We start from the raw sequence: 26,846 nt of genomic DNA, 5'->3' as shown, positions 1-26,846 counted from the left end.
TAATAATAAGCTGTAATAATATTGCTGATACAGTAACATTTTTAGTGAAAAGAGAATATAAGAAAATATTTACCTTAGTTACTCCTAGTTTCACTTTACCTGATAACTTCATTATCATATTATCATTACCCTTTTCAGCTTCAATAACTGCATTAGTTCTAAACTACATATTTACATTAAAGCAATAGTTTTCTAAATGTGGTAAAAGACCCTAAGGATTCCAGAGACCCTTAGGGGGTTCCTTAGATCAAAATCATACACAGGTAAAAGATCAACAAGTACAAAACATATCAATGAATGTTAATGCAGTATTTTAAGAAAAGTGTGTAGATATGGTTTCAGATTCCACATTACAGCTGACATTTAAAAAATTACAATTTGTTTGTTGAATTTTGTTGTGGAATCAAAGACTATCACAGTTATCTAAATAGTCATTAAAGTACTCCTCCCAACAATGATGCTAGATTTTCTTCATATATTTCAACCAGAACATATAACAGATTAAATGCAGAAACTGATATTTAAAAAATTCACAAAAATGTAAAACAGTTGCCATTCTTTAACTAATTTTTTGTGTTTTGGAAAGTAGTTGTTTTTCATTTAAAAACATTATTTATATTAACCTGTAATTAGTTTACTATTCTTTAGTGAATTAATATTTTATTTCAAATACACTATCAATATAACCCATGTAAACAAAAGCTAGTTGGAGTCCTACATAATTTTTAAGAATGTAAAAGGATCCTGACTAAATAGTTTGAGAACCACTGTATTAAAGTAATATTCGATACCCCATTTTTATTTATATCCTGAGTTATTTCTGTTGACTCTCACGTATACAGCCATAAATGTTTAAAGTAAGCTGAAGAGAGCACAGAACATAAATCTTTTCAGATGTACTATAATCCAATTAAGCATAAGATGTAGCCCCTCAAAAAAAGAAAAGAGAGGATTAGGTTAACAGAATGATAAATTTGCCAAGAGTAACTACAGTATGTAACTAGAATACAGAACTTATGCACAAAGAGACCAACGAACTTCCACTGTGCCAAAAAAAAAAAAAGCACAGAAAACAGTCTGGGCTTCAAAGCGTTAATATAGTCCTTAAATGAATTATCTATGGTAACAATGTTACTGGAGTTGGTTTCTAACCATCTAAACTTCTTTTTTTTTTTTATTTTAATTGTTCAAGTACAGTTTTCTGCCTTTTACTCCCATCCCAGCCCACCCCCCATCTAAACTTCTTATCACCTTCAGCCCTGGCTGGTGTGGATCAGTGGACTGAATGCCAGCCTACAAAGCAAGGGGTCTCTGGTTCAGTTCTTGGTCAAGGCACATGCCTGGGTTGCAGGCCAGGTCCCCAGAGCAGGGAACATGAGAGGCAATCACACAGTGATGTTTTTCTCCCTTTCTTTCTTCCTCCCTTTTCCTCTAAAAATAAAGTCTTAAAAAAATAAACTTCTTATCACCTTCAGTAGAGGTTATTCAAAAAACTCTGTGAAACAAATATGCCAGTAAAAGTCACGAAAAAATTTTTACTTAAAAGCCTATTATTTTGAATTGTGCAATGCTAGTCATCTTTATTATTAGAATAAATACAATGCACTTTGTCCTGTAATAAATTACCAAGCTACAAAGTGCCATCCAGCAAAGGAAGTTAATGGCATTCATTAATTAGGGTCCTTTTTCAGTTCTTCTGGAGGCATAATTTATCGATTTAAATGCCTAGCACAAAATCTGGTATGGAGCTGGTATTAAAAAGTTATTGTTCACCAGAGACTTATAATGCTGATCAATGAGGAATAGCAATATACGCCAGGAATGATTAAGGTGGGCAGGAGTTTATAAGCCAGGGCAAGCTTTGTTCTAAAAAAAACACTTCCAAAGTCACACATCTGATCTTAAAAAGTATATACTGCACTCTACCTAAAAGGAGGAAGTATCTGTTAGTTTTATTTCCTCACATGTTGTAAGGCCTGAATTTGCAACTTCCAAATTAAGCATTTGTAAGCAGTTTTTATCCTATTCTCATATCTAACTCCCTGGTGAGAATTTTCAAGTTTTTCAAATTAAAAAAAGTTCCACTGGTGTTAGGGCAATGTGTAAAGCAGAATCTAAGTACCAAATCAGAAAAAAGGATTAATACAGCCAAGTTCACTGCATCCAGAATGTTTTAAACTAAAACCAGTGTTCTACCCAGTTTTTTAAAAAGTAATGTTAAGTGGGGAAAACAAAACTCACATTCTAGTATTCCACTAAGTAGCATTTTACTGGTTTCTGCAAAACCCAATTATTTACTAAAATATCATTTGACAACAGTATTTAAATATTGTGTGCTGCAACTACTTCCTGCTGAAAGTTTCCCATTTCAGTGATTTAAGAGCTACAAAAAACAAGTACTTCTCAAATCGCAATGATTTAACTCCTTCCTCCTTCCCCGCTGCATTACCCACCGGTCCTCCCCAGCCTCACGCCCAGAAAAATACTGCAGGTGCTGGGTTTTCGGAACTCCACATTAGAGGTAGTAATACGGGAGGTGAGACACGGGACAAGGAGATTGGACTTGGTATCCCATTCTGCCCGAGTAAAACAAACCCCCGTTGTCAAATCATCTTATGAATAATGCTAAAAATCGAGAATCCAACTTCCTTCTGCTCCCAGAGACCTTATTATGGCCTTCATTGCATCTATATCTACTTTAGGGGGACTTTACCTGTGCCCAGACTCTCACATCCAACCCGAATTATTCTATGACCTTGGACTCGAGCCCCTGGTCCGGTCTCAGGCTCAAGACTGTGAAACCATGATTCCTAAGTCCCCGACCCCGCAGACTGCAGAGGCCTCCGGGTTCAGGCCAGGTCAACGGGTGGCGACGCGGGTAGGGCAGCCAGCCGCTGGTACCGCAGCTCCGCGAGGGCTCAGGGAAAACACCAAGAAGTCAAGCCGCCGGGGGTGGGAACAAGGCCCGAGGCTACCTGAGGGCCACCGCCGACGCCACCCGCAGTTTCGCTCAATAGATGCACGCCACCTCGGGGTTCCGGCGCCCTAGCGGCCGCCGAGGGAGCCCCAGCCTGACGCGGTCTCGGTCATGGCCCCTTTTACTGCTGACCCGCCAAGCAAGCAGCAGCAGGTAATGCGCGGACTGGGCAGCGAAGACGGTCAGGTTGTTTGCTTACCTCAAGCAACGGCGTGTGGGAGCCGCCCGCTGCCTCCCAAAGGCGCGAGGAACTGGGACAAGAGAAATAGGAAGGGGCGTGCGGGGCAACAGGACACGAGGGTGAGAAAGGAAAGGGGAGAGCCGTCCGGCTCTTCAGAGGAGCTGGCAAAAGGGAAATGAAGATGCAGGCGGTCCGACAGCTGGCGGCGGAGACTGTCGGGACGCTCGCGTACCTTCCTCACGCCTGGCCGAGGGACTACGGGAGCCGACAGTCCGCCTCACATCCGGGTATCAGAAGACACTCAGCTGCTTCTGCCGCGACAGCCACCACCCCCTCGGCGCAGAAACGCCAAACTTCCGGCGGCGACGGCGACGCCTCGCCCGTCAGATGGGAGTTACCTGCGACAGACTTGGGCGCGCTTGCGCAACGCTCAACTTCAACCCTAAAGGGTTCGACTGACGTATCCTGAAGAAGATGGCCGCCACGCTCGCTGCGTGTCACGCAGTTTTTCACCCCGGCCGGGACGGCGGGGCGTCGGGGAAAGGCGAGCCAGCGTCTATCCTAGGCGCAGGCGCGGTGGGAGGCCTCGCGTGCGCGCACCGCGGGTGGGCACCTTGCGGGGAGACGGCTACGCCCCCTGGCGGTGATCGCTTACCCTTCCTGGGGTCCTTTCTTGGAATAAAGCCATCCGCGCCCCCAGCGGTGGTGGTTTGTTTTGGAAATACGTTGCGGCAGGTTCCTCTGCCGGGTGCAGGTACTGTTCCCTGCCACCTCTAATTCAAATACCCTTAATATTCTAAATGGGCCGATGTAAAGAAAAGGGGAGATAATTGACCCTTCTCTCTCCTCCTGCATTGCACTCCATCGACTCCAAATTTACACTGTCCTCCCTGTGAACGAGAGCACAAGAGTCCATAAGAAATTGTAGAATATTCCTCTAGGTGTAGTCATGGTGGGTGTTCAAAGAAAGCTTTGGTTCTTCGAAGTCTCAAAGATAGAATCTAGGGTTCTACCACTAGGATTCGTGGCCCCCACACTGCCTTTAAACATTGTTTTCTATACTCCTCTCTATTTGCTGAACTGTAAGATGGATAAATCGTACTCTTGCCTTTAAGAATCTGAAGAGGGTCGTAGGTGAGTTCCTCCCTTCCTGACCTATTTTGAAACCCAGTAAAACCAAAATGTACTTTAAATTTAGTCTGGCGAGAGTCTATGGTTTAAAAATAAAAAACAAAAGTTGGGCCCCGGCTGGTGTAGCTCAGTGGATTGAGCGTGGGCCTGCGAACCGAAGGGTTGCCGATTGGATTCCCCAGCCAGGGCACATGCCTTCTCTCCTTTTCTCCTTCCCTTCCCCTCTAAATAAATAATTAAATAAAAATTTTAAAAAATTGGCTTTGATGTGTGAGGCCATTACCCTCATCACCATACATTGTTACTTGTCAAAAACCTGCCTACTCTCCCCACTCCCATCCCCCAGTCCCTGATACATATACTTTGATGGCATATGCCAAATGGCTTAAAATGGAAGATAAAGCGCAGTAATAGACTGCCGACCTGACTAAAGCTGGTTATCTATCAGAGTATCTAGCCTACATTTGGCTTTACCTTTAGACTGTCAGACAACTGATGGGGTTTCTTTCCTCTAAACCAATTTATCTTTACTGGCTCAAATTCTGCCATACAGATACACAAACCATATTTACACATTTACCTTCCCACAAAATAGGCGTCTGTTTCTGAGTGATCTACTCCACATTATTTGTTGTATTGGCCATAATAAGGAGCATAGGATACAAACATCAGACCATAGGAAATCATATGTACTTTTTTTGTGTTTTTAATATTTTTTAAGATTTTATTTATTTACTTTTAGAGAGAGGAGAAGGGAGAGAAAGAGAGAGGGAAAGAAACATTGATGTGTGAGAGAAACATATACAGGTTGCCTCTCACATGCCCCCAACTGGGGACCTGACCCTCAACCCAAACATGTGCCCTGACTAGGAATCGAACCAGCAGCCTTTTGGTTTGCAGGCCAGTGCTAAATCCACTGAGCTGTACTTATTTTTGACACATCATATTTGATATATAATTCATGTCTGCAATTCTTGGCTTTTCTAAAACTAAATACAATCAGTTTCTTAAACATGCTGTGAAAGTATAAAATAGTTTGATTTTACAATACCATGTTATAAATTTTGAAGTTGCTAAGATATTAGATCTTAATTGTTCCTACCACAAAAAAGAAATAATTGTGTGGCATGATGGATGTGTTGGTTACTGTGTTAATCATATTGCAATATATAATTGTATCAAATCAACATGTTGTATACCTTAAAACTGTATATTTTAAATGTCAGTTGTATCTCAATAAAAATACATTTTAAAAACATTTTGCTTTTATGGAAAAAAGTAACTTTCTCAAGTATTATTCTTTATCATTTTAAAAGATATTTTTCACTTCCGATTCATTAACACCAAAGGTCTCAATTTATAGTTTGATTAAATCTTAATTCTGTAATATGATTGACAAAATTTGTTTTGCCTTCCACCAATCGTTTTCTTTTAGAGTTTCTATGAACTTTAGAATTTGGTTCATTTGATTTGGTTGTTTACTAAAAGATAATCATTATCAACTGAATAAATTATTTTGCTTGATTGAACTTTCAAAAATTATATAAGCTCACAGTGAACTGATTCCAATAAAAAGAGAGGCCTCCCTTCCTCAGAGCTCCTGAGAAAGTCCTTGGGGAGAACTCTGGGGTTCACTATTTGCCATGTGCTCATGATAAAAACAAATGCTATGGCCAGATGATGTACCTTGGTGCTTAACATATGGTTCTGTAAATTGTAGTATTTGAACTGCAACAATCCCTTTTTCACAATCTCTACACAAAGAACTGAAAGTCCTCACTTGAAGTTTCTCTTGCTAAACTCAAGATTGAAAATGTCATATCCTGGATTTAAGATGTTTGTTTTCCTCCCTGACTTCAAACTGCATAATGTACTTTTCTACACTTGCTTATCATTAGAATATCTACTTATAAAATCTAATAATGGATTAGTTGCATTCTCCCACACATAACATTCTCTTTTTCCTTTTCTTTCTTGTGAAAAATCTATAATGTCTATAATATATAAAACCTCTGCTAACTCCCAAAAGACAGGATAGTCTTATTTTCAGACTGACACTCCTGCTAAGCAGCAAAAAAAAAAGGCTTTTTCTTTGTTGCTCCACTCTTGTTGACTTTATTTCGGGACTCTTGACAGTTTTATAAAATGAGAGTAGAGATTCTAAAGAAAATTCAAGGTAGAAAATAAAAACAGAAAAACTATACCAATTTGGTATAAATCACCTGATAATGACATTTCATTTTGCCGTCTTCTAAGAGACTCACCACTAACACATACAAGTAATAATGCTGGCCTCACATACTTGAGAGGGGATAAGTAGGTGTTAGCCAGGTTAAAGGACTGAATGTACAAAAGTCTAGAGAGGACAGTAAGCTTAGTGAGCTGCTGGAACTCAAATATTCCAATTCTATTGAGGGGAAAAGGGATTAAGAGGTAGGCAGAGCTCAAAGTAGGAAGAGCCTTAAGGATAATAGGAGTACCCTGTGCTCAATACTAGGAATACTGCAATGAACAATACACACTTGCAGCATGCACTCTAATGAGGGAAACATTTAGTTATTTCACAAATATTTGAGGTCCCACTCTGTGCCAGGCACTATTCTAAATAATGGGAATGTAGAAGTGAACAGAACAGATACAATTCCCTGCCTTCATGTAGTTTACATTCTTGTGTCAGACAACAAATAATTAAACAAATAGTTAAATACGAAGAAGGAAATAAATATGGTGATTAACAGAGCAAGACTGTCTAATCAAACTTTCTTTGACGATGGAAATGACCTGTAGCTGCACTGTCCAAAAGGGTAACCATATCCCCATATGCCTATTGAGCGAATGAAGTGTGATTATTGTAACTGAGAAACTGAATTTTTAATTTTACTTAATTTTCGTTTAAATAACCACATTGAGGCACTATTTTTAATCAAGGGACTCATCATGGGTTTTGTTTTTTTGCAACTCTTAGGACCTGTTCTTCTCTTAGAGTTTCCAAAAACTACCGCTCCACTCACATCCAAAAGGAAAGAGTATTCTCTGCAAAGATCTGGTTGATTAGCTTATACCCTAAGCCCACTGTGGACAATAATGGAATGTGATTATTAACATAAGGGTAGAGTCAGCATCCTTAGGACCTCATGAATCACCAGAAGGTTATTGGAAACTGTTGGAAAGAAAAGGGGATAGGTGTTGAGGAGGCAGCACACAAACGTGCATTACAGTCTTGCTAATCAATTATCGTCCATGGACTAGGGGCATCTTTATCAACTGAAGGCTTGTTAGTGTTTTAAAAACTTCAAGTAAATTTAATGATTGAATTGGCTTTATTAACCATGCAGAGGTTACAACTGATCTGAGAGATAGAAACAAGCTCTTTTCTTAAATATTATGACATATATTAGGTGCATAGGTTCAAGGTTATGACTAGCTGCGTACTTGTATGTGACTAATGTTGGTGGTCAGTTTCATTATAACAAAGTTTCATAAGGGTGTGTGATATTCTATAGTAAATTGTATCTGAGAGAAACCACAAAGTCCGAGGTCAATGTTGGTGTACCTGTTTGTTTGTTTTTTTTGAACTTCAAAGTCAGTGTTGTAGGGATTTTATTTTTCATTTAGTGTTGCAAATGGCTGGAAAGATACTTTGATTCAATAATCCAAGACATGTTGAGGAACTTTAGTGAATGCTACTCGAGTCATTTATCAAAATATTTTTGCCATTGTTGTAAAAAGTATTTATGCCTTGAGCATACTCAATACTTCTTGCGATGACTATGACAAACGGTTTACAAAACCAACTATTGATGATTCGGATCGCTAATGCTAAAGACTTTTTTTGGTTGTATTCTTCAGCAATACCCATATTTCTGTTATTTGAAAAGAAAATTTTTTATTTATGTTTTTATTTTTTAATAATTTCTAGGTTGTAACTGAAAAAATAAAAAATCATGTATTTTATTATATTAATATAGTAAATGCCAATTTGCAGTGTTTAATTTTTTTTTCTCATTTTAGCACTTAGTGGTAATGAATGTATCTCTCAGGTACATGCAACTTGTGCTGTAATTTTTTTTACTGCAACCTCCACAGGGTTAAGTGATTCATGAATTGGGCAGCATCCCTTTTAGCAACTAGGACACTACAAAATGGAAGCAGGGTGGGGCAAGGAAGCTATTAGTGAAAGAAAAGAAGCCAGGACATCTTTAAGGGAAGAGAAGTGGGAGGGTTGTTAACATGTAGATTGTCTCTTCTTTCCAGGGAGAACAGAGATAGTCTAGGTGACAGGACAGACTGCTGGTCCTTGACCAGAAAATTTCAGACTGGTTAATTAAGATTATGTTTCTGGGAGAGATTGAAACTGCAGTTAAATCAGGTCTTAAATCTAGGTTTGGTATTATAGGCTGTTAACACAAGTGACTCCATTTTGGGCCTGTGTTTTTTTTTTTCTTGAACATTAGAAATGCAGAATTTCAGACCCACACCAACTGAATCAGAATTTTCATTCTAAAGTTTTGTCCAAATGAGTCCTATGCACATTGAAATTTGATGAGCACTGCTTTACAAAATCCAAGAGTTTCAGTGGTAAATGATAAAATCTAGGCTGAAGATCCAAATTAAAGCCAAGGCTTTGGAGATCACGTAGGCTAAAGGAGAAAGTACCCATAAGGAGACTACACTTAGTGTAAGCCCTGAAGCACCCAAACATGTAATGGCTCAGTAGAGAATGAGGCAGCTGAGACCTAAACAGAGTCACTAGTGGGATAAGAATAAAACCAGCTAAGCTTAGTATTCTGGAAGCCAAGCAAAGGAGGGTGTTACTAAAAGAGAGTATCTGTGTTGAATGCTGCTGAAATGTTGAGTAAGATGAGGACAGAAGTTTGTCATGGAGGTTTTGATAACCTTTAGAAAAGAAATTTCAGTGTAGTTTGAAGAGTGAATTGGGGGTGATAAAAACAAGTATAGACAGCTCATTCAGGAAATTTTTCTGTGAAAGAATTCTGGCAGTAGCTGGAGCTGCATCAGAAAAGAACTTTGTTTTGTTATACAGATTTGTATGCTGATGGAAAAAATCCAGTAAAGAGGAAGAAAGTAATGATTCAGGTTGGGTGGGGATACGTGGAGTGGAATTTTTGAGAAAATGGGAGATAAGGTCCATACAACAACAGAGAGGAGTTTGTCTTGGAAGGGAGCAATAATACTTCTGCTCTTATAACAGCAAGGAAAGCAGGATGGCTTCCGGAACATTAGCAGAGGGTGATTTGGAAAAGGACTTGGATTGTAAAAGGTTGAAGAGGGACAGAAGAAAGAAGGTATGAAATCGTTTTTGAGCTTGTTAGAGAAATATAACACGATCTCTGGGCAGTGTAGGGGCTCTTTAAAAGTTCGTGACCAGAATTTAAAGTGAAAAAGAATTAGCTGAATTGTGTGGTTTTCTTTAGTCACATTACATACTGTTGAAATTACGGGCTTTGTAGCAGAATTTATGTAATCCTTTGAGCTTCTCTCAGTACTTCCGTTCGCTCACTGGTATATTTTGGTGCTGCATGCTACGAGGTGGACTGTCATGACACGAGGTGGACTGTCACGCCGAAGTGCTTACTAATTGAATTTAATCTCAAAATCTCCCTTGAACAGGTAATTTCCTCTTAGACTACCACTAAACGATCTCAGCAGTCGCAAGGCACACCTCCAGCCGCCAGGGGCCGCAGTGGCGCTCCTCGCGGCCGGAAGGGAATGCGACCCGGCGCGGCCCCTTCGTTTCCGCTGAGCGGCTCTAGCACCGCGCGCGTACTTTACGTCTGTGGCCTAGGAGTAGGTGTTTCCGACCGTTCGTATTCCAGTGGTTGGGCCCTCGGTTCTTTTTTGTGCCCTCTGGGATTGAAAACGTTACGGCTCCGTTAGGATGAAGCTCGTGAGGTGAGGAGGTGACCAAAACGGGTCGGGAGCCATGAAGGGACAGTTGGTGCCGGTAGCGGGAGGCTGGGCTACCACTCTTGCAGGAGGCGCGAAAGCCGCGTGCGCGGGCTGCTAACTGCCTGCGGCGCCCGCCACTCCAGCTACGTCCGGGCCTCGCCGCCGCGGGCCTTCGGGCCTGGCGTTCAGGCTGAGTCGCGAGGGTATAAACTCGTGTCTTCCGGAGGTGGACGTAAAGGCCGAGCCCTTTCTTCCCACCCACTGTCCTAGGCCTTAAAGGTATAGCTTCAAGCTTACAAAGTCGTGTTTTCGGTTACTTAGGATCTCCTAGTTTAGTTTTTCTAGTTTCTAGTTTCTACTTCTCGGACTTACCTCAGCCATCAGGAATCCGCACGCTCCCTGAGGATGTGGGAGAGGTAAAAATTGCAGCCCTGCGAAAGTAGTTTAAATAAACGCGCCTTTAAAAGAGTACTTAGAAGTGCAGGGGTTTATCTGGGAAGTAATGAAGACAACTTCCGAAATGTTTTAATCTGACTTAAATTTTTTCTCTTTTTTAGTTCATTCTTTATACTTTCTAGATTTAAGATTATTCAGCCTACATTCCCCTTTAAAGTAGACCTTTCATTTAGGAAATAATAGCCCAACTTGGGACAGAATCATTTTTCGTATTTGTGACTGACTACACGGATAGTCGGTATTTACTTTTATTTCTTAAACCTTCAGTAGGTTGATTAAACCTACTGAAGACTTGTTTAAGTAATCTAAAGGTTTCTAATAAATAAGCCAGCAGTTATACATATTTAGCTAGTTTATTGCCTGTTGAGTCAAGGATTGTCAATGTCGACCAAACAGTAATTGGGCACTTGCTAACTCTGTGTGCTGATAATGGACTTTTTTTCTTTCTTTTTTTTAAAGTAGAGTCATGCCTTGTTGGAGGTTTCTATTTTTGTGGGGAAGACAGAGAAATAGATAATTTTTGGTGTGTTTGAAATAACGTAAAACCCTTCAGGTTGGAGTTTGTAGAGAAGGCATTTAAGGTTAACTTTTAGTTCCTTTTTATTTGAACTATAACTGGATAAAACCGTCTCAGAATTTAAAGTATATTGTATTTTCTCAATAGCTAGCAGTCTGAGTCTTTTTAGTTAAATTTTATGTGATACTGTTTGAAATCAGTTTGTCTCATTTAAAGATTTCCATGTTGTGATGATTTTCCTGTAAAACTTTTAATGACTCTTGAATCCTATTCTGTATTTTAGAATATAGAAACAAAATTTCTTCTAACTGGAGAATGTATTTTGTACCTAGAGAGCAGGTATTTGTCTAACTGATTTACATTTCAGTAGATTTATTTCTATATCTTAGTTGGTGGCACAACCTTTCTTATCTTACTATCACTCTAAACAAAACCCTGAGAGTCTTGACTGCTTTCTCTCTTGATAATCCTAATGCCAGAAAAAATTGGCATTTTTATCTACGTTATGGAAGTATCTCTCACTGTTGAATTCTCTTTGCTTTTTGAACTTAGTGTGGGTTTGTATACTGAAGGATAGATACCATGTTATTTGAATATCAGAGTTTCAGTAGGTAGAAAGAATTAAGATAGTAAAGGATTCATCAGAAAATAATTCCAATCTATTTGGTTTCCAGGCTTGTATTAGTATGTCTATTTCTCCTGCCCCCTACCATTCCAATAGTCACCATGAACTGGTCAGGCTCCATTTTTCACCCCTGGGTTTTTTGTTTGTTTGTTTGTTTGTTTTCGAGACACAATAACCTCTTGAGGTAAATATTTCATACAATGAAATTTAGTGTGCATTTCCTGATTTTCAAAAATGTATACACCTGTGTAACCCAAACCACTGTTAAGATATGGAACATTACCAAAGCCTTAGTTTCCTCAAGCCCTTCCCTGTCGATCTTTGGCCCTGTACCTACAGAGGCAACCAGTTTCTTCCACCATAACTTGGTTTTGCTTATACTAGAACTTCCTATATTTGGAGTCATGGAGTATGCATTCTTTTTGTGTAAAATTTATTTTACTCCGCATATTTTTGTAAAGATAAAGAGGGAATCTTTTTATGAAGATTTTATTATTTTTGGAGAGAGGGGAAAGGAAGAAGAAAGAGGGAATGAAACATCAATGTGTGGTTGCCTCTCACGCCCTACTACTGGGGACCTGGCCTGCAACCCAGGCATGTGCCCTGACTGGGAATCAAACCATTGACCCTTTGGCTTGCAGGTCCATGCTCAATTCACTGAGCTATACCAGCCAGGGCTACTTTGCATATTTTTCAGATTCATCTACATTATGGTTTGTATCAGTACTTTCTTATTAGTGAATAGTAGTCCATTGTGTGTTTAAAAGTAATGTATTTAAAACTGCTTTGAACTTTATTGTGCAAGGTCCCCTCCCCCCTTTTGGGTAATTAGGAGTGGAGTTGCTGGATCATGGCATTGATATACATTTAGTTTTATAAGAAGCTGTCAGACCACTTTCCATAGTATAGTGGTTGTACCATTTTACATTCCCACCAACAGTAGATTAGAATTCTAGTTGCTTCATGCCCTCCCTCATCAGCATTTGTTGTTGTCAGTTTTTTAGCCATTTTAGTGATTGTGTAGTAGTGTCCCATTATGGCTTCAGTTTTCATGCTAATGGCTAATGATGTTGAACACTTTTTCATCTGTTTATCGGCTATTCATTTATATGTGTGAAGAGTTTAATTTTTGTGTGTTCTTTTAATTATTGAATAATAAGAATTCTTTCTATATTATGCATACTAGTCCTTTGTCAGATACAATTTCTCTCTTGTGGCTTGCTTGTTCATTTCCTAATCTCTTTGGTGACCAGAAATGTTTTTTTTTTTTCAATATAGTGTATTGATTATGCTATTACAGTTGTCCCATTCCCCCCCTTCACTCCCCTCCACACCCTCTCCCATCCATATTCCCCTCCTTTTAGTTCATGTCCATATGTCATACTTATAAGTTCTGTAGCTTCTACATTTTCCATACTAGTCTTACCCTCCTGCTGTCTAGTTTCTGTATACCATCTATGCTACTTATTCTCTGTACCTTTTCCCCCTTTCTCCTCCCACTCCCCTGTTGCTATTCCTCCATGTAATCTCCATTTCTGTGGTTCTGTTCCTGTTCTAGTTTGCTTAGTTTGTTTTTCTTTTAGGTGTGGTTGTTAATAATTGTGGGTTTGCTGTCATTTTACTGTACACATTTTTTATCTTATTTTTCTTAGATAAGTCCCTTTAACATTTCATATAATAAGGGCTTGGAGATGATGAACTCCTTTAACTTGACCTTATCTGAGAAGTGCTTCATCTGCCCTTCCATTCTAAATGAAAGCTTTGCTGGATAGAGCAATCTTGGAATAGGTCCTTGCCTTTCATGACTTGGAATACTTCTTTCTAGCCCCTTCTTGCCTGTAAGGTCTCTTTTGAGAAATCAGCTGACAGTCTGATGGGAACTCCTTTGTGGGTAACTGTCTTCTTATCTCTTGCTGCTTCTAGGGTTCTCTCCTTCATTTTAATCTTGGCTAATGTAATTATGATGTGCCTTGGTATGTTCCTCCTTGGGTCCAACTTCTTTGGGACTCTCTGAGCTTCCTGGAAGTCTATTTCCTTTGCCAGATTGGGGAAGTTCTCCTTTATTATTTGTTCAAATAAGTTTTCCACTTGTTGTTCTTCCTTTTCTCCTTCTGGTACCCCTATAATTCGGATGTTGGAACGTTTACAGATGTCCTGATGTCCTGGAGGTTCCTAAGCCTCTCCTCGGGTTTTTTTGTTTTTTTGTGTGTTTTTCGTTTGTTTGTTTGTTTGTTTTAATCCTAGTTTCTTCATTCTTTTCCATTTGTTTGTTGTTCTTTCTGGTCCTCTCCATTGATTTAAGTCCCATTTTCCTTCCCATCACTATTGGTTCCCTGTACCTTTTCCTTTATTTCACTTAGCATAGCCTTCAATTTTTCCCCTAATTTGCGACCAAAGTCAGTCAATTCTGTGAGCATCCTGATTACCAGTGTTTTGAACTATGCATCTGATAGGTTGGCTATCTCTTCATTGCTTAGTTGTGTTATTTCTGGAGCTTTGATCAGTTCTTTTGTTTGGACCCTTTTTTGGGGGGGGGGGGTCTTGGCACACCTGTTAAGTAGTGAGTGGTGGAGCCTTAGGTGTTCACCTGGGTAGGGCAACCCACTTGCTGGATTGTGACACTGTATGTGGGGGAGGGGTCTGAGAGGGAACAATGGCGCTAACTCTGCTCTCTGCTGGATTTCAGTCCCTTCCACTGCTTCCCCCAAGCAAACTTGGCCCTTCTGGTGCTGATTCCCTGTGGGTGGGTTTGTGTATATTCTAGGCCCCTGTGGGTCTCTCCAACGAGCTCTCCTATGAGGCTGGGAATCTCTATCTGAACCTCAACCCCCACAGGTATTTTCAATGGGTGTTTTGAGGCTTTGTTTCCCTGTGCTGGGACCCTGGTTTGTGTGGTCTGTCTTGCTCCCCGTTTTCGCCTGGTTTATCTGTGTGCAAATGTGGGACTGTCCAGTCCACCAGCTTGCCTTGTATGCCAAGGCCCTCCACAATCCTCTGCCTCGCTGGTTCTGCCCACTGTCACCTTGCACGCCTGGGTCCATCAGCCTATGCTTTGCTGTGAGTTCTCTCCACCTGGCTGCCTGACTCCGCCCCTCCTCCTGGTCTGGATGAATGTTCCTTCTTTAACTCCTTGGTTGTTGGACTTCCATATAGTTCAATTTTCTATCAGTAGTGGTTTTTTTGTTTTGTTTCTAAATTTTTGTTGTCCTTATTTTGGGTGTACAAGGAGGCACAGTGTGTTTACCTATGCCTCCATCTTGGCGGGAAGTCTGTGACCAGAAGTTTATTTTGAGGATGTCTTCACTTACTAGTTTTTTTTTTCATGGTTATTGTTCTCTCTACACTGTCAAAATTTTGCCCTCAAACCATGAAGTTATTCTGTTTCGCTCTAAAAGCTTTATAGTTTTAACTCTTAGGTTTAGGTTTGTGGTCTGCCTTCAGTTAATTTTGGTAAGTGGTCTAAGTGATCCAGGTTCATTTTTTTTTTCTATATGGATTTCCAGTTACTCCATATTACTGAATATAAATCCCTATTATGATCAATTTCATCATTTGTTGAAAAGGTTTTTCTTTGCCCATCAGATTGTTTTAGCAGTCCCATAAGCACTTTTATTGAAAGTAGACTATATAAATGTGGGTCTGTTTCTGGGCTCTATTCTATTTCATTGATCAGTTTGTTGTTCATGTGTCTTGATTACTATAACTTTAACCTGTATACGGCTCTAGCCACCTAATTTGTCTTTCAGTGAGAATATAATGGAGCTTGGGCTCTCCATGATAGGAACCTACCTAACTTCCCTATTCATTTTCTGGGACTTAGTTTTCCATCAGTAATACCAGAAATTTCTCAGTGTTGCGCTATTTCTTAATACCATATCTTTGCTCTTTTTGCTGCATATTTTCAACTTATCAGACACCTTATTCTGGATAAATCCACTAAGATTTGATTCCCTCCTATTCTTGCTACATTATTTGTCTGGTAAAAATCTGCATATCTCCACTGGTTTTCTAATTTAGTTTCTTTTAAAAATCTTCTGTGTCCTTTCTACTAGAATTTGAACTTGTAGGGGGCCTAGTTTTACTTCCAAAAATGATTTGAAAGAATTTTTATAAAAGTAATTATTGAGTGGGTCAGTTAAAATAAGGGTTTTTTAAAACCCCAAAACCTGATAATGGAAGTAAACTAGTAGATGAAAATCTAGGCTAATATAGTTATAAATGATTATTAAATTTAGAACTCAGTTTAAGAATCCTTGCCTGGTGACTATCAATTCAGTGAGAGACTTTTCTTGACAGGAAACAAAAAAAGGTGTGAGGGACTCAACACATCAGTCTTTATATGAGGACATATGAATTGCTTAAAGTTTGGGCCCTGGCAGGGTTAGGTCAGTTTCTTAGAGTATCATCCCAATATGCCAAGGTTGTGTGTTCGATCCCCTGTTAGGGCACATAAAATAATCAACCTAGTGAATACATAAATAAGTGGAACAACAAATCAATGTTTTTTCTCTCTCGTTTCTTCTCTCCTAAAATCAACTTAAAAGGATTAAAAGTTTAGGGCTTCATATATCCCAGGCCAGTTATTTCCCTTTTTTTTATGGCTGACCATACCATACCAGTAAAAAAGTGGCATTTTAAAGATTCCTTCCTTTTAATTGAAAAATTCAGCTGTTATTCAGTGCCTTTCACAATCCAGGATTAGATTAAAGGTCATAAACCTTATCCTCAGCAGCAGTCTAGTTGAGGACAAAAAGAGGTAATCCTTCATGTACAAGACATTATGAATATGAAATATGTATTAGATCACATTGTGTGATTATTGTCCATTTTTCTAGATGGTGATTGTGGTATTATGGTTATGTAGGAGAATGTCCTTATTAGAAAATGCATACTGAAGTGTCTGCAATTTATTTTTACATGATTTGGTGAAAAGTATAAGTTTTGAGTATAAGAAGGACACACACAAATGGCAACATTTCAATAATTTATCAACCCTTCAACTTTTTTTCCTCTGCAATATTTCATAATAAAAGTTGGGGACAAACAAGATTAGATGACATGTACTAAATATAAAACCAGATGAAAAGAGATCTAGGGATGGGAAACATCTTTGTAAACAAATTACATACCTAAAAAGGATTCACAAAATTGACAGTATAAAGTGGGGGGGGGGGGATTGTACAACAAAAGAAAGCCACAAACAAACTTGAATGGCTGTAGCAAACTGGTAGAAAACAAAATAAAAATTTAATTGAAAGTGTGAATAATATGAATAGGTGGTTCACAGAAGAAATACAGATTTACAATATTTATGAAAAGATACTCAACCTCACATCTAATAAAAGAAAATCAGCGGGTAGGGCATGGAAGAGTAATGGGGGAAATGGGGACAACTGTAATTGAACAATTCTTTAAAAAAAGGCAGATTGCCTTTTTTTCTATTAAATGGACAAAATTCAGAAGATTGGTAACAGTGTTGGTAAGGATTTGCATAAATGGATTTGTGATGGCAATATATAATAGAAGTGGAAATGTCTAATATAAACTGCTAAATGAGAACTACAAGTTAGAGAAGTCATTAAAGTATGGCCAATTATGTTAGAAAATTTTATGTACATGTTTATGAATGCATATAAAATGGTCTAGAATATTCTTACAGAGAGAAAGTTATAAAGGGAGACTTTTTTTACTTTGTTATTACATATATACAGTAACTATAATCTTTTATTACCAATTACAATTTAATTATTTTTCATTCACTATTGAGATATAATTTTTTAAAGATTTTATTTATTTTTAGAAAGAGGGTAAAGGGAGGGAGAAAGGGAGAGAAACAGCAATGTGCGGTTGCCTCTCATGCACCCCCTACTGGGCACCTGGCCTGCAACCCGGGCATGTGCCTGGACTGGGAATGGAACTGGTGACCCTTTGGTTTGCAGGCCAGCACTCAATCCACTGAGCCACAACAGCCAGGGCTTGAGATAAAATTGACATACAGCGGTGTAAGTTTAAGGTGTATGGCATAGTGACTTGACATCTGTTTCAGAATAATTGCCACAGTAAGTTTAGTTAATATCCATCATCTTTATAGATACCAAAAAAAAAAGGCTTCTTCCTTGTGATGAGAACTTTTAAGATCTACTCTCTTAGAACCGTTTCAAATATATCACACAGCAGCGTTAATTATACTCAGCATATAATAGGGAGTTCATACCTTTTGACCACCTTCATGTAATTTCTTGATTTCAATTTTGTGGCTTATAATGACTTTATGGTTTGTATGCATGGATGCTGTACAATAGTTTTGAGAATCAGAAATGTCCAGTGACTGTTATTATAATGCCCCTTCACAAATGTGAAGGGTTTAATTTAGGGAAACCTGAAATTGTTAGCAGGAATTGATACAAATATCTAAGCAGATCTTCAACAATTAGAAATTTTACTCTTTGACTTAATAAACATGACTTTAAAGTTTTAAAGGTAAAAAATTATCATTCCTGCTGTCTTTATAGATTTTTGATGAAATTGAGTCACGAAACTGTAACCATTGAATTAAAGAATGGAACACAGGTCCATGGAACAATCACAGGTATGGAGGTTGGGCTACTTTATAACACTTTTTACCCCCTGTCTCTTCTACCTACAGGCCAGAATTCTGATGTGATTGCTTAATGAACATTCTTGTAGTAGGAATCTCATTCTTTTTGTCTGGATTATTTCATTGACTTTCTTACTTCAGTCTCACTTTAAGTAATTGTGCTAAGACCAAACTGGGTTCCCCAGATTGCCCTATATGTGACTTGTTTCCTATCTTTCTGTCTTTCATGCTGTGTGTGCCTGGAATGTTGCAACTCCCAAAATATATTTTATTACTTTTATTAGGATTTTGTGTCCCTTGTTAGATTATAAAGCCTTTGAAGATAGAGGGTGGACTTCCATGTCTGATTATCTTGGGTAAGAATATACCTGGGAGATGGAGAGAGGGCGGTAAGGAACTATAAACACATAGATCACTTCTGGTCAAGATGGCGGCACAGGCAGATATGGCTGGCCACTTGGCACAACCATATCAAAATTACAACTGAAACATAAAACAACCATCATTCAGGAACATCAGAAATCATGCTAAATGGAAGCCTGACAACTATGGAATTAAAGAAACCACATCCATCCAGACTGGTAGGAGGGGCCCAGATGCGGAATGGGCTGGTCCCACACACAAGTGTGGTTGATAAAAATTCGGGAGGGATATCTCAGGAGCAAGGAGTCTCAAACACACACATGTCCCCCAGCCCAGGGTTCCAGTGTCAGGAAGATAAGTCCCCACAACTTCTGATTGCAAAAACCAGAGGGAATTGAGTTGAGGGGAGAAAGTTTTGGAGTCCCAAGCAGTTTGTCTTAACCCACACAGAGACTCAACTACTAAAACTCACTCCCTCTGATCTCTAGCACTAGGGTAGCAGCTTGAAAGGCACCAGTAATATGTAGGGAGAAACCGAAATGGCTAGCAGAGGCCATTGTCTCTTTTCTAAACCCTCCCCACAGAGAGCTTGTAAGCTATTGCCATATCTAAGACTCCATCAACCTGGCTAACTCTTTGACCTGCCCTGGAGATTCCCAGAGGCTCTGTACCACCCACACCACTTTTCCATGAGAGTGGCTGGTCTTGGCTCCTAAATTTTATCAAACAAGCAGCAGCCAGCCTAGTTTCCCAGCTTGGCTTCACCTGGGAATCTCCAAGCCCATCTGAGATTGCTTTATAGCTCAGGCAGGGTGCCTGGGGCAAAACACAGGTGGGGGCTGACCTTGGCCTGCACTACTGGGGAAACCACAGGGCCAGTGTACATCTACAGACCATGTCTGAGCACCACCACCCTGCCCCTACACAGCTGATTGTGACCGTGGAGGTTGGTGGTCAGTGGTCACAGCCAGTCATTGCAGCTAAGTAGCCTGGGTAAATCCCCCCCATTGGTCTGCCAACAGCAACCAAGGCTCAACTACTAGAGAAGGGTATACTAGGCCCACATGAAGGACGTACCTTGAGTACTCAGCTTGGGTGGTAGGGGAGGCTGTCCCACTGGACCCTATAGGACACCTACTACAATTGGCAATACTACCAAGACACGAAGTCAAAACAGTCCTACCTAATACATAGAAACAAACACAGGAAGGCTGCCAAAATGAGGAGACAGAGAAACATGGCTCAAATGAAAAAACATGAAAACTCCAGAAAAAGAGCTAAATGAAATGGAGATAAGCAATCTATGAGATGCAGATTCAAAACACTGGTTATAAGGATGCTCAAGGAACTTAATGAGGACCTCAACAGCATAAAAAAGATCTAGTCAAAATGAAGGATACACTAACGAAATAAAGAACAATTTACAGGGAAACTACAGTTAGTAAAGGCAAGAATCAAATCAATGATTTGGAACATAAGGAATTAGAAAACAACCAGTCAGAACAAGAAGGAAAAATAATCCAAAAAAATGAGGATAGAATAAGTAGCTTCTGGGATAACCTCAAGCATTCCAACATTTGCATCATAGAGGTACCAAAAGGAGAAGAGAAAGCAAGAAATTGGAACTATCTGAAAGGATAAAGATAACTTCCCTAGTTTGGTGAAGGAAATAGACCTGGAAGTCCAGAAAGCACAGAGGGTCCCAATTTTGATGGATGCAGAGAGGCCTGCTCCAAGACACATTATAATTAAAATACCAGAAGTTAAAGGTAAAGAGAATCTCCAAAGCAGCCAGAGAAAAGCAGTTAGTGTCCTACAGAGGTGTTCCCATAAGAATGTCAGCTGATTTCACCTCAAAAGAAACTTTTCAGGCTTGAAGGGACTGGTAAGAAATATTCAAAGTCATGAAAAACGGGCCTATATCCAAGATAGCTTTACCCAACAAAGATATCATTTAAAATTGGAGAGCAGGCAAAGAACTTCCCAGACAAGAAAAAACTAAACGAGTTCATCATCATCAAACCATTATATGAAACGTTAAAGGGACTTATTTAAGAAAAGGAAGATCAAAACTATGAACATTAAAATGGCAATAAATACATATCAGTCAACAATTGAATCTAAAAAACTAAGCAAACAAGAACAGAGACAGGTCATGGAAGCGAAAAGAATTTTGATGGTTGTCAATTGGGAATGGGTGAAGAGGTGAGGGGATTAAGAAGTACAAATAGAGCCCTGGCTGGTGTAGCTCAGTGGATTGAGCGCGGGGTGCGAACCAAAGTGTCACAGGTTCGATTCCCAGCCAGGGTACATGCCTGGGTTGCAGGCTATAACCCCCAGCAACCACACATTGATGTTTCTCTCTCTATCTCTCTCCCTTCCCTTTCTAAAAAAAAAATAAATAAAATCTTTAAAAAAAAGAAGTACAAATAGGTAGTTACAGAATAGCCATGGGGATATAAAGTACAATATAGGAAATGGAGTAGACAAAGAACTTACACACATGACCCATGGGCAAGAACAGTGGTGCGGGGGATTGGCCTGAGGGAGTAGGGGGTGCTGTGTAGAGTGGGGCAAAGGGGCAAAATTCTGGGCAACTGTAATATAATTAATAAAAATAATTTCAGAGCGTAGACCAAGCATCTGAGTAAACCAAGAAAATATATTGATTTAAACTGGTAACATTTGTGAGTATACTGGAACTTTCTAACACCACTTGCTGTGAAAGGAAATCAGTACAGTGTAAGGTTTTGTCTGTTTTTTCCTGTGGTCTAGTTTTTTTAGGGACTCAAAATCTAGTGATAGCATACATATAAAAAACGTAATGTGATGCAAGGTTTGGTTCACATAGTAGGCACTTAAGTGATGTCAGGAGGGGGTAAAGTGATTTGGAGCAAAATCTAGTCAAAGATCTAATTCCCACGTCCACTGACAACCACCATTACAATCTTCATGTATCCTTTACAAATATATATTTTAGTTTTCATAGGAGGGATAATCAGACTGTGTACCCATAGGGATTTTGAGGGTTACATTAAAATGTTTTAGCATGCAGTTCCTGGAACACAGAGCTTTTAAGTCTTATTTTTTTTCCCCTTTCTGTTGATGGACCAGAGTCCCCAAAGAGATGGAATGTATCAAAACTGTTAATTTGGGAAAAGAGGACCTCTTCTATGACTGGAATGAGGGAGGAAATATTAGTAATAATTAGTAAATTTGAGATGGATATTGGGAAAGTTGAGAAAATTTATGGTTTTTACCTTAATTTTCTAGGGACAGACGTTTACTAGACCTTTAGTTATTGTATTTGTTCAGATGTACTGGTAAGGGCTCCAATAATTGAGTATTCCTGTTGTCCTGCTATATAGCCGTCCCAGAAAACCTTGCTTTTTATTTTGTAAAATCTCATACTAGAAATGGCTAATGGAAAAATAGTTGAAGCATGTCATTCAAAACCTGTGCAACTTTGGTAATCAAAGTGTTAACAAAAAACAGTAATGCTCATTTTAAAAAACACTTTAAAAGACATGTTAAATTTCTTGTAATAAGAAAGAATAGTGCTCTGCATATAGGACTTTATTAAAGCAAAAATGAAGGTACCTCGGTAGAACAAGATGTAAGGAAGTTATGGAGACAATGGGAGAAGTATGCAATAAGCATTTCCTGAGGGTCTGAGGATATGTGGGGACGATGGGAATAGACAAATACCAGGGTTTCTCCATTGCTTACTGCATTCACTTCTGTAGGCAATTCTAACGTGGTAGTGAACATCTGTGTAGAGGAAACACTTCTGATTTGTCCTAACAGTATCCCCTGTTTACCAGTTGAAATAATTATATTGTATATACTTGGCACTATAGCAGAAAAGTGCTTTTGTAATATGGTGTACACTATGACTTGATATATTGATTGGTTGTCTTTGTCATGGTGTTAATAATTGCTCTCTTTTTTTCCCTCTAGGTGTAGATGTCAGCATGAATACTCATCTTAAAGCTGTGAAAATGACCCTGAAGAACCGAGAACCTGTACAGCTGGAAACACTGAGTATTCGAGGAAATAACATTCGATATTTTATTCTGCCAGACAGCTTACCTCTGGATACACTACTTGTGGATGTTGAACCAAAGGTGAAATCTAAGAAAAGAGAAGCTGGTAAGTTTGAAGGATTATAAACGTTTTTGTGAATTTATTTATGCTCTGGTCCACTATTCAAACTGTAAACATCTGCAAACAACTCAAGTTTTTTTTGGGGGGGGGGGGGGGTTTTGTCTTTGTCTGTTCTTGCCATGAATGCATATAGTATTTATTATTGTTGCTGGTGTTATTAAAAATATGGATGCCATTCTTCTGGTACATTTGTCAGTGGCCTTGTTGCCCACCTCATACATACTTTGGAAGATTTGGAGGTTGGCTCTTTATTCCTAGTATTCTGAAATTTCTTAATGACTTGGTATAGGATCTTTGCTTGTCCTCCTCCCCCCCACCCCTTCATTTTGTTGTTCTGGGTACTTGGTGGGCCATTTCGGTATGGATATATTTTCTTATTTTTCTCTTTGTTCTGTTTCCTGAGAAATTTCCTTGACCTCATTTTCCAATATACTTAATTTTTAAGCCTTCTTGTTCTCTCATAACTTTTCATAGAATTCTGTTGTTTTAGGGATATGTTTTTACATTTAATTTTGTATTTGGCATTTCTCTTTTTGGGTTTTGGAAAATTTGGATTTTCTCTTTTTATTTGGTCTCTTTGTTTTTGGTCTTTACAATAAAGGCCTTACTTGCTCTTTGGCCATCTATTATTTGGCAAGGAACCAAAAAGAGAAGTTCTGGGAAGGAAGGGAGGCTGGACTCCTCAGCTGGTGGATATTGTTTAGGGTAGTTCAGAAGTGGGTTGGCCTCTTCACTGAAGACACCCAAATTTCAGTTATGAAAGTCTTTTTTGGAGCTGGTTTTCTCACAAAAAGATTCAAGTCACTTACCATGGGAGACACATAACTGACAACCAGCATTATAAGAAGAGGAAGGAGAAAGGGACTGGGTATTTTGTAGACAGTCACTTAATGTAATGATTTTGAGACTTTTTTTCCTTCTACTCACACTAAACAATACCTTGTGTCATAACCCACTTATACAAATTACTAAAACAAAAGTTTGGGGAACAATGATTAGCTTTAATACATGCAAATTCCCTTAAGGTTCCTAACCTATTCTCTTTAGGTTAAGAAAATTTTCAGGTTACAACCTATAACTAAAAAACACTAACTCAATAGCCCTCACCCTTCCCATCAGCTCTGTGCCTCTTGCTGCTATCCACCTTGCAAGCATTTTCAAACATGAAGCCTTTTTGTTTTGGTGTCTTTAGGTTCATTTCACCTTTTTTTCCCTACCTGCTTGTTAGGGGAATAATCATTAGTTTTGCAATTGGGGAAGAGGACTGGACAGTCTGTGGTTCCACATAAGAATTGTCAACCATTTTTCTCCTGTTTTCAGCCCAATGTCCTTATCTTACCCTTGGTTCTCAATGCCCCAATGTCTCTTGAAAGTTATTCTTCCTTTACTGAATATATACTATTCTTAGACTACTTTCTAAGTTAAAAATTTGTTGAACTCTTTCAACCACTGTATTTGCTTGGCTTTATTTATTTATTTATTTATTGTCTCTTTCTTTCTTTCTTCCTTTCTTTCTTTCTTTCTTTCTTTTTTTTGTCTTTATAGGTATCTACCATTTTTACTCCATTTCTATCATGGGTAGTGTTTCAGAAGGAATTAAAGATGTGTGGCTAATCTTCCCTGTTTTAACAAGAGCCCTTGACTTCTTTGTATATCTTTGAATAGTAAAACTAAAAGTAATGGCTAGAAATGTAGAATGTGACTGACTCAACTCCATGTCACAGTTTTTCAAACATTTAATGCTGTCCAAGATGAAATTAAGTTTATTTGGGCATGAATTTTCTGTCACTGATATTCAAGTAGAGTTAGGATGACCAGGTGTGACAGGTGTAATGCTATATGAATTAAAGTACTAGGTTATGATTGGATCAGATAACTTAACATTTTGAAGAGTCATGAGGTTGTTACTTGATATAATATGTTTTTAAATTTCTTGACCTTGAACTAACTTGCTTGGATTCTAATCAGTAACAGAACATCTGGTACATGGTATTCATGTTCTGTTCCACTGATACGATATCTCTTCCATCTTTATGAGATTGAGGTAATTTGCATTTCATTTTGTTGTGAATTTGAGACATGACACAAAAATATTTTGAAACTGGATGAATTTCTTATTAAATATATTCAGACAAATAAAGTGTCTTTGTAGGCCAGCAGTTCTTGGTTCTGAATGATAATATGTTGGAAAGGGTGACTGTGAGGTTACATTTGTGAGAAGCCAGGTTAGTTTTCTTAATTGCAGATACTGTTTGAGGTGGCCAGGTAACATCAGCACACAAGAGAATTTACCTTACCTTATTTTTCTTTCCTCAGTTGCAGGAAGAGGTCGAGGCCGAGGAAGAGGAAGAGGACGTGGCCGGGGCAGAGGAAGAGGGGGTCCTAGGCGATAATGTCTCAAGATTACTGTTTCAAAGTGATATGTGCAGTGAGATATTATTTGTAAAGGTTTTGTTTGTTTACGTCAGTTTTTAATAAACATAAATGTAGGCCAGCTGTCTAGTGTAGTTTTAATAGTTCATATATATTCATGACATTAACACAGTAATAGATGGATATTATTACATGGCAGTCCCAGAGTATTTTGTTTGCTTTACTTTGACTTCGCTCTATTAAACCTAACAGGTAAAATGAGTTTTGTTTGTTTGTTAATTCAGAAGCTGAAGTCCTGTGGAATGGGGTCTAAACTTGATTCTCCTTTCCTGAGTTTTACCCTATAGAAACTTGGGTACTTAGTAAAAGGTGATGGTCATTTTCATTGGTTTTATTGTGATGAATTTTTTTTGTTTTTATTTTTTTCAGTAGTTTCTCAATAAAATATACTTTGACATTCTCTTGAGTTGAAACTTCAGGTAACAGTCACTAAGTTGAAATGTGTCAATGTGGCATGGACCTGTCAGTGGCTCCTTTATTGAGTACTTTTAGAAGAAGTTGTTTAAGAACAAAAAGAAAGAGACCTATTTTTTGTGATGGCAAAACTGGTTTCTTTCTAGTAGTTAATAAGGACTTTTTAAAAGTTGTTTTAATTAGTTAAGATTAGAGAACAGTACTTTTCAATTTATACAGTTCATTGTAAAGCTTACTACCACTTGTTTACATGCTAAGGGAAAAAACCTAACTTTGAGGTTTGGGAGGAATTAAGTCTGTATTTTCACTTAAATGATGCTTGTAGAGTTTTGTGTTTTAAATGAAGAATTTCCTGCAAAGACTAAAACAATTTTAGGCCCTGTAAATTGAAAGATAGCAAGAGCATTTGTGGGGGGGCGGGGTGTGTGCGTGCATGCGTGTGTGTGTGTGTGTGTGTGTGTGTGTGTGTTTCAGTCTTCCCCACCCACTGATCTGTTGGTGTTCTTATTACTTTAAGCAGAGGGCAAGGGAGCCCAATGAATCAGCAAGATTGAGAGGGGATTAAAGGGAACAAACAGAAAAGACCTGGCACAGGTGAACAAACATAAGTTGATTCCTGCCCTCATGGACCTTATAGGCTAAAAGGGAAGCAAAATTAAATAAACATTGATACATACTGCAAATTGGAGGAACTCTGGTGAAGAGTACTTAATATTGTCTGTTTTAAAAAGCGGTGTGTATTGGCTTCTCATTTTGATTTTTAAGTCATACACCAACATAATGTCAAAGGTATTTAACTGATTTATTTTGTGAGTTTTAATGTCTAGATGTTTACAGCGTGAAACATCTAGTAACATAGTTTAAATGTAAGATTAAACCATACTGGTTACTAGATTGAGTTTATTCCACTAGTGTTACTTTATTTTTATTTGAAAAGAAATTATATGAAGAACAAGTTGTTTGAATTGATTGCTATTATTAGCTATAAAGGAAGCACTGCATAGAAAACATAGCAGGCTTTAATATGCTTTGCTTACCTCAATACCCCCCCCACACACACACAAAAAGTATGTA

General features: G+C 38.6%; 2 protein-coding genes across 9 annotated transcripts in view; one reads left to right on the top strand and one right to left on the bottom strand.

Annotated features, from left to right (window-relative positions):
- The window catches only part of ESCO1 (establishment of sister chromatid cohesion N-acetyltransferase 1), a 68,341-nt gene extending 64,726 nt beyond the window's left edge, over positions 1-3,615 (bottom strand). For 2 of the 7 annotated variants that reach the window (XR_004899259.1, XM_036009227.1), the window contains exon 1: positions 3,177-3,301. The gene's annotated coding sequence lies outside the window, so the exon portion shown is untranslated. Of the gene's footprint in view, positions 1-3,176 lie in introns of all 7 variants that reach the window. The other 5 variants (XR_003685370.2, XM_028523738.2, XM_036009225.1 and 2 more) reach the window with 5 other exon arrangements.
- A 6,428-nt stretch (positions 3,616-10,043) lies between these two features.
- SNRPD1 (small nuclear ribonucleoprotein D1 polypeptide) lies at positions 10,044-25,858 on the top strand. Of its 2 annotated transcripts, none has more exons than XM_028524068.2 (4): positions 10,044-10,202; positions 18,310-18,386; positions 22,719-22,910; positions 25,242-25,858. In XM_028524068.2, the coding sequence occupies exons 1-4, from the start codon at positions 10,189-10,191 to the stop codon at positions 25,316-25,318; spliced, it is 360 nt and encodes a 119-aa protein (XP_028379869.1). In that variant the 5' UTR covers positions 10,044-10,188; the 3' UTR covers positions 25,319-25,858. The 2 variants fall into 2 exon arrangements, with proteins under 2 accessions (XP_028379869.1, XP_035865121.1); XM_036009228.1 differs by lacking the exon at positions 10,044-10,202 and adding an exon at positions 10,401-10,478.
- The last annotated feature ends 988 nt before the right edge of the window (positions 25,859-26,846 follow it).

Source organism: Phyllostomus discolor, chromosome 9, assembly GCF_004126475.2.
Source record: "Phyllostomus discolor isolate MPI-MPIP mPhyDis1 chromosome 9, mPhyDis1.pri.v3, whole genome shotgun sequence".
Taxonomy (NCBI): domain Eukaryota; kingdom Metazoa; phylum Chordata; class Mammalia; order Chiroptera; family Phyllostomidae; genus Phyllostomus; species Phyllostomus discolor.
This window is presented reverse-complemented; position numbering and strand designations above follow the sequence as displayed.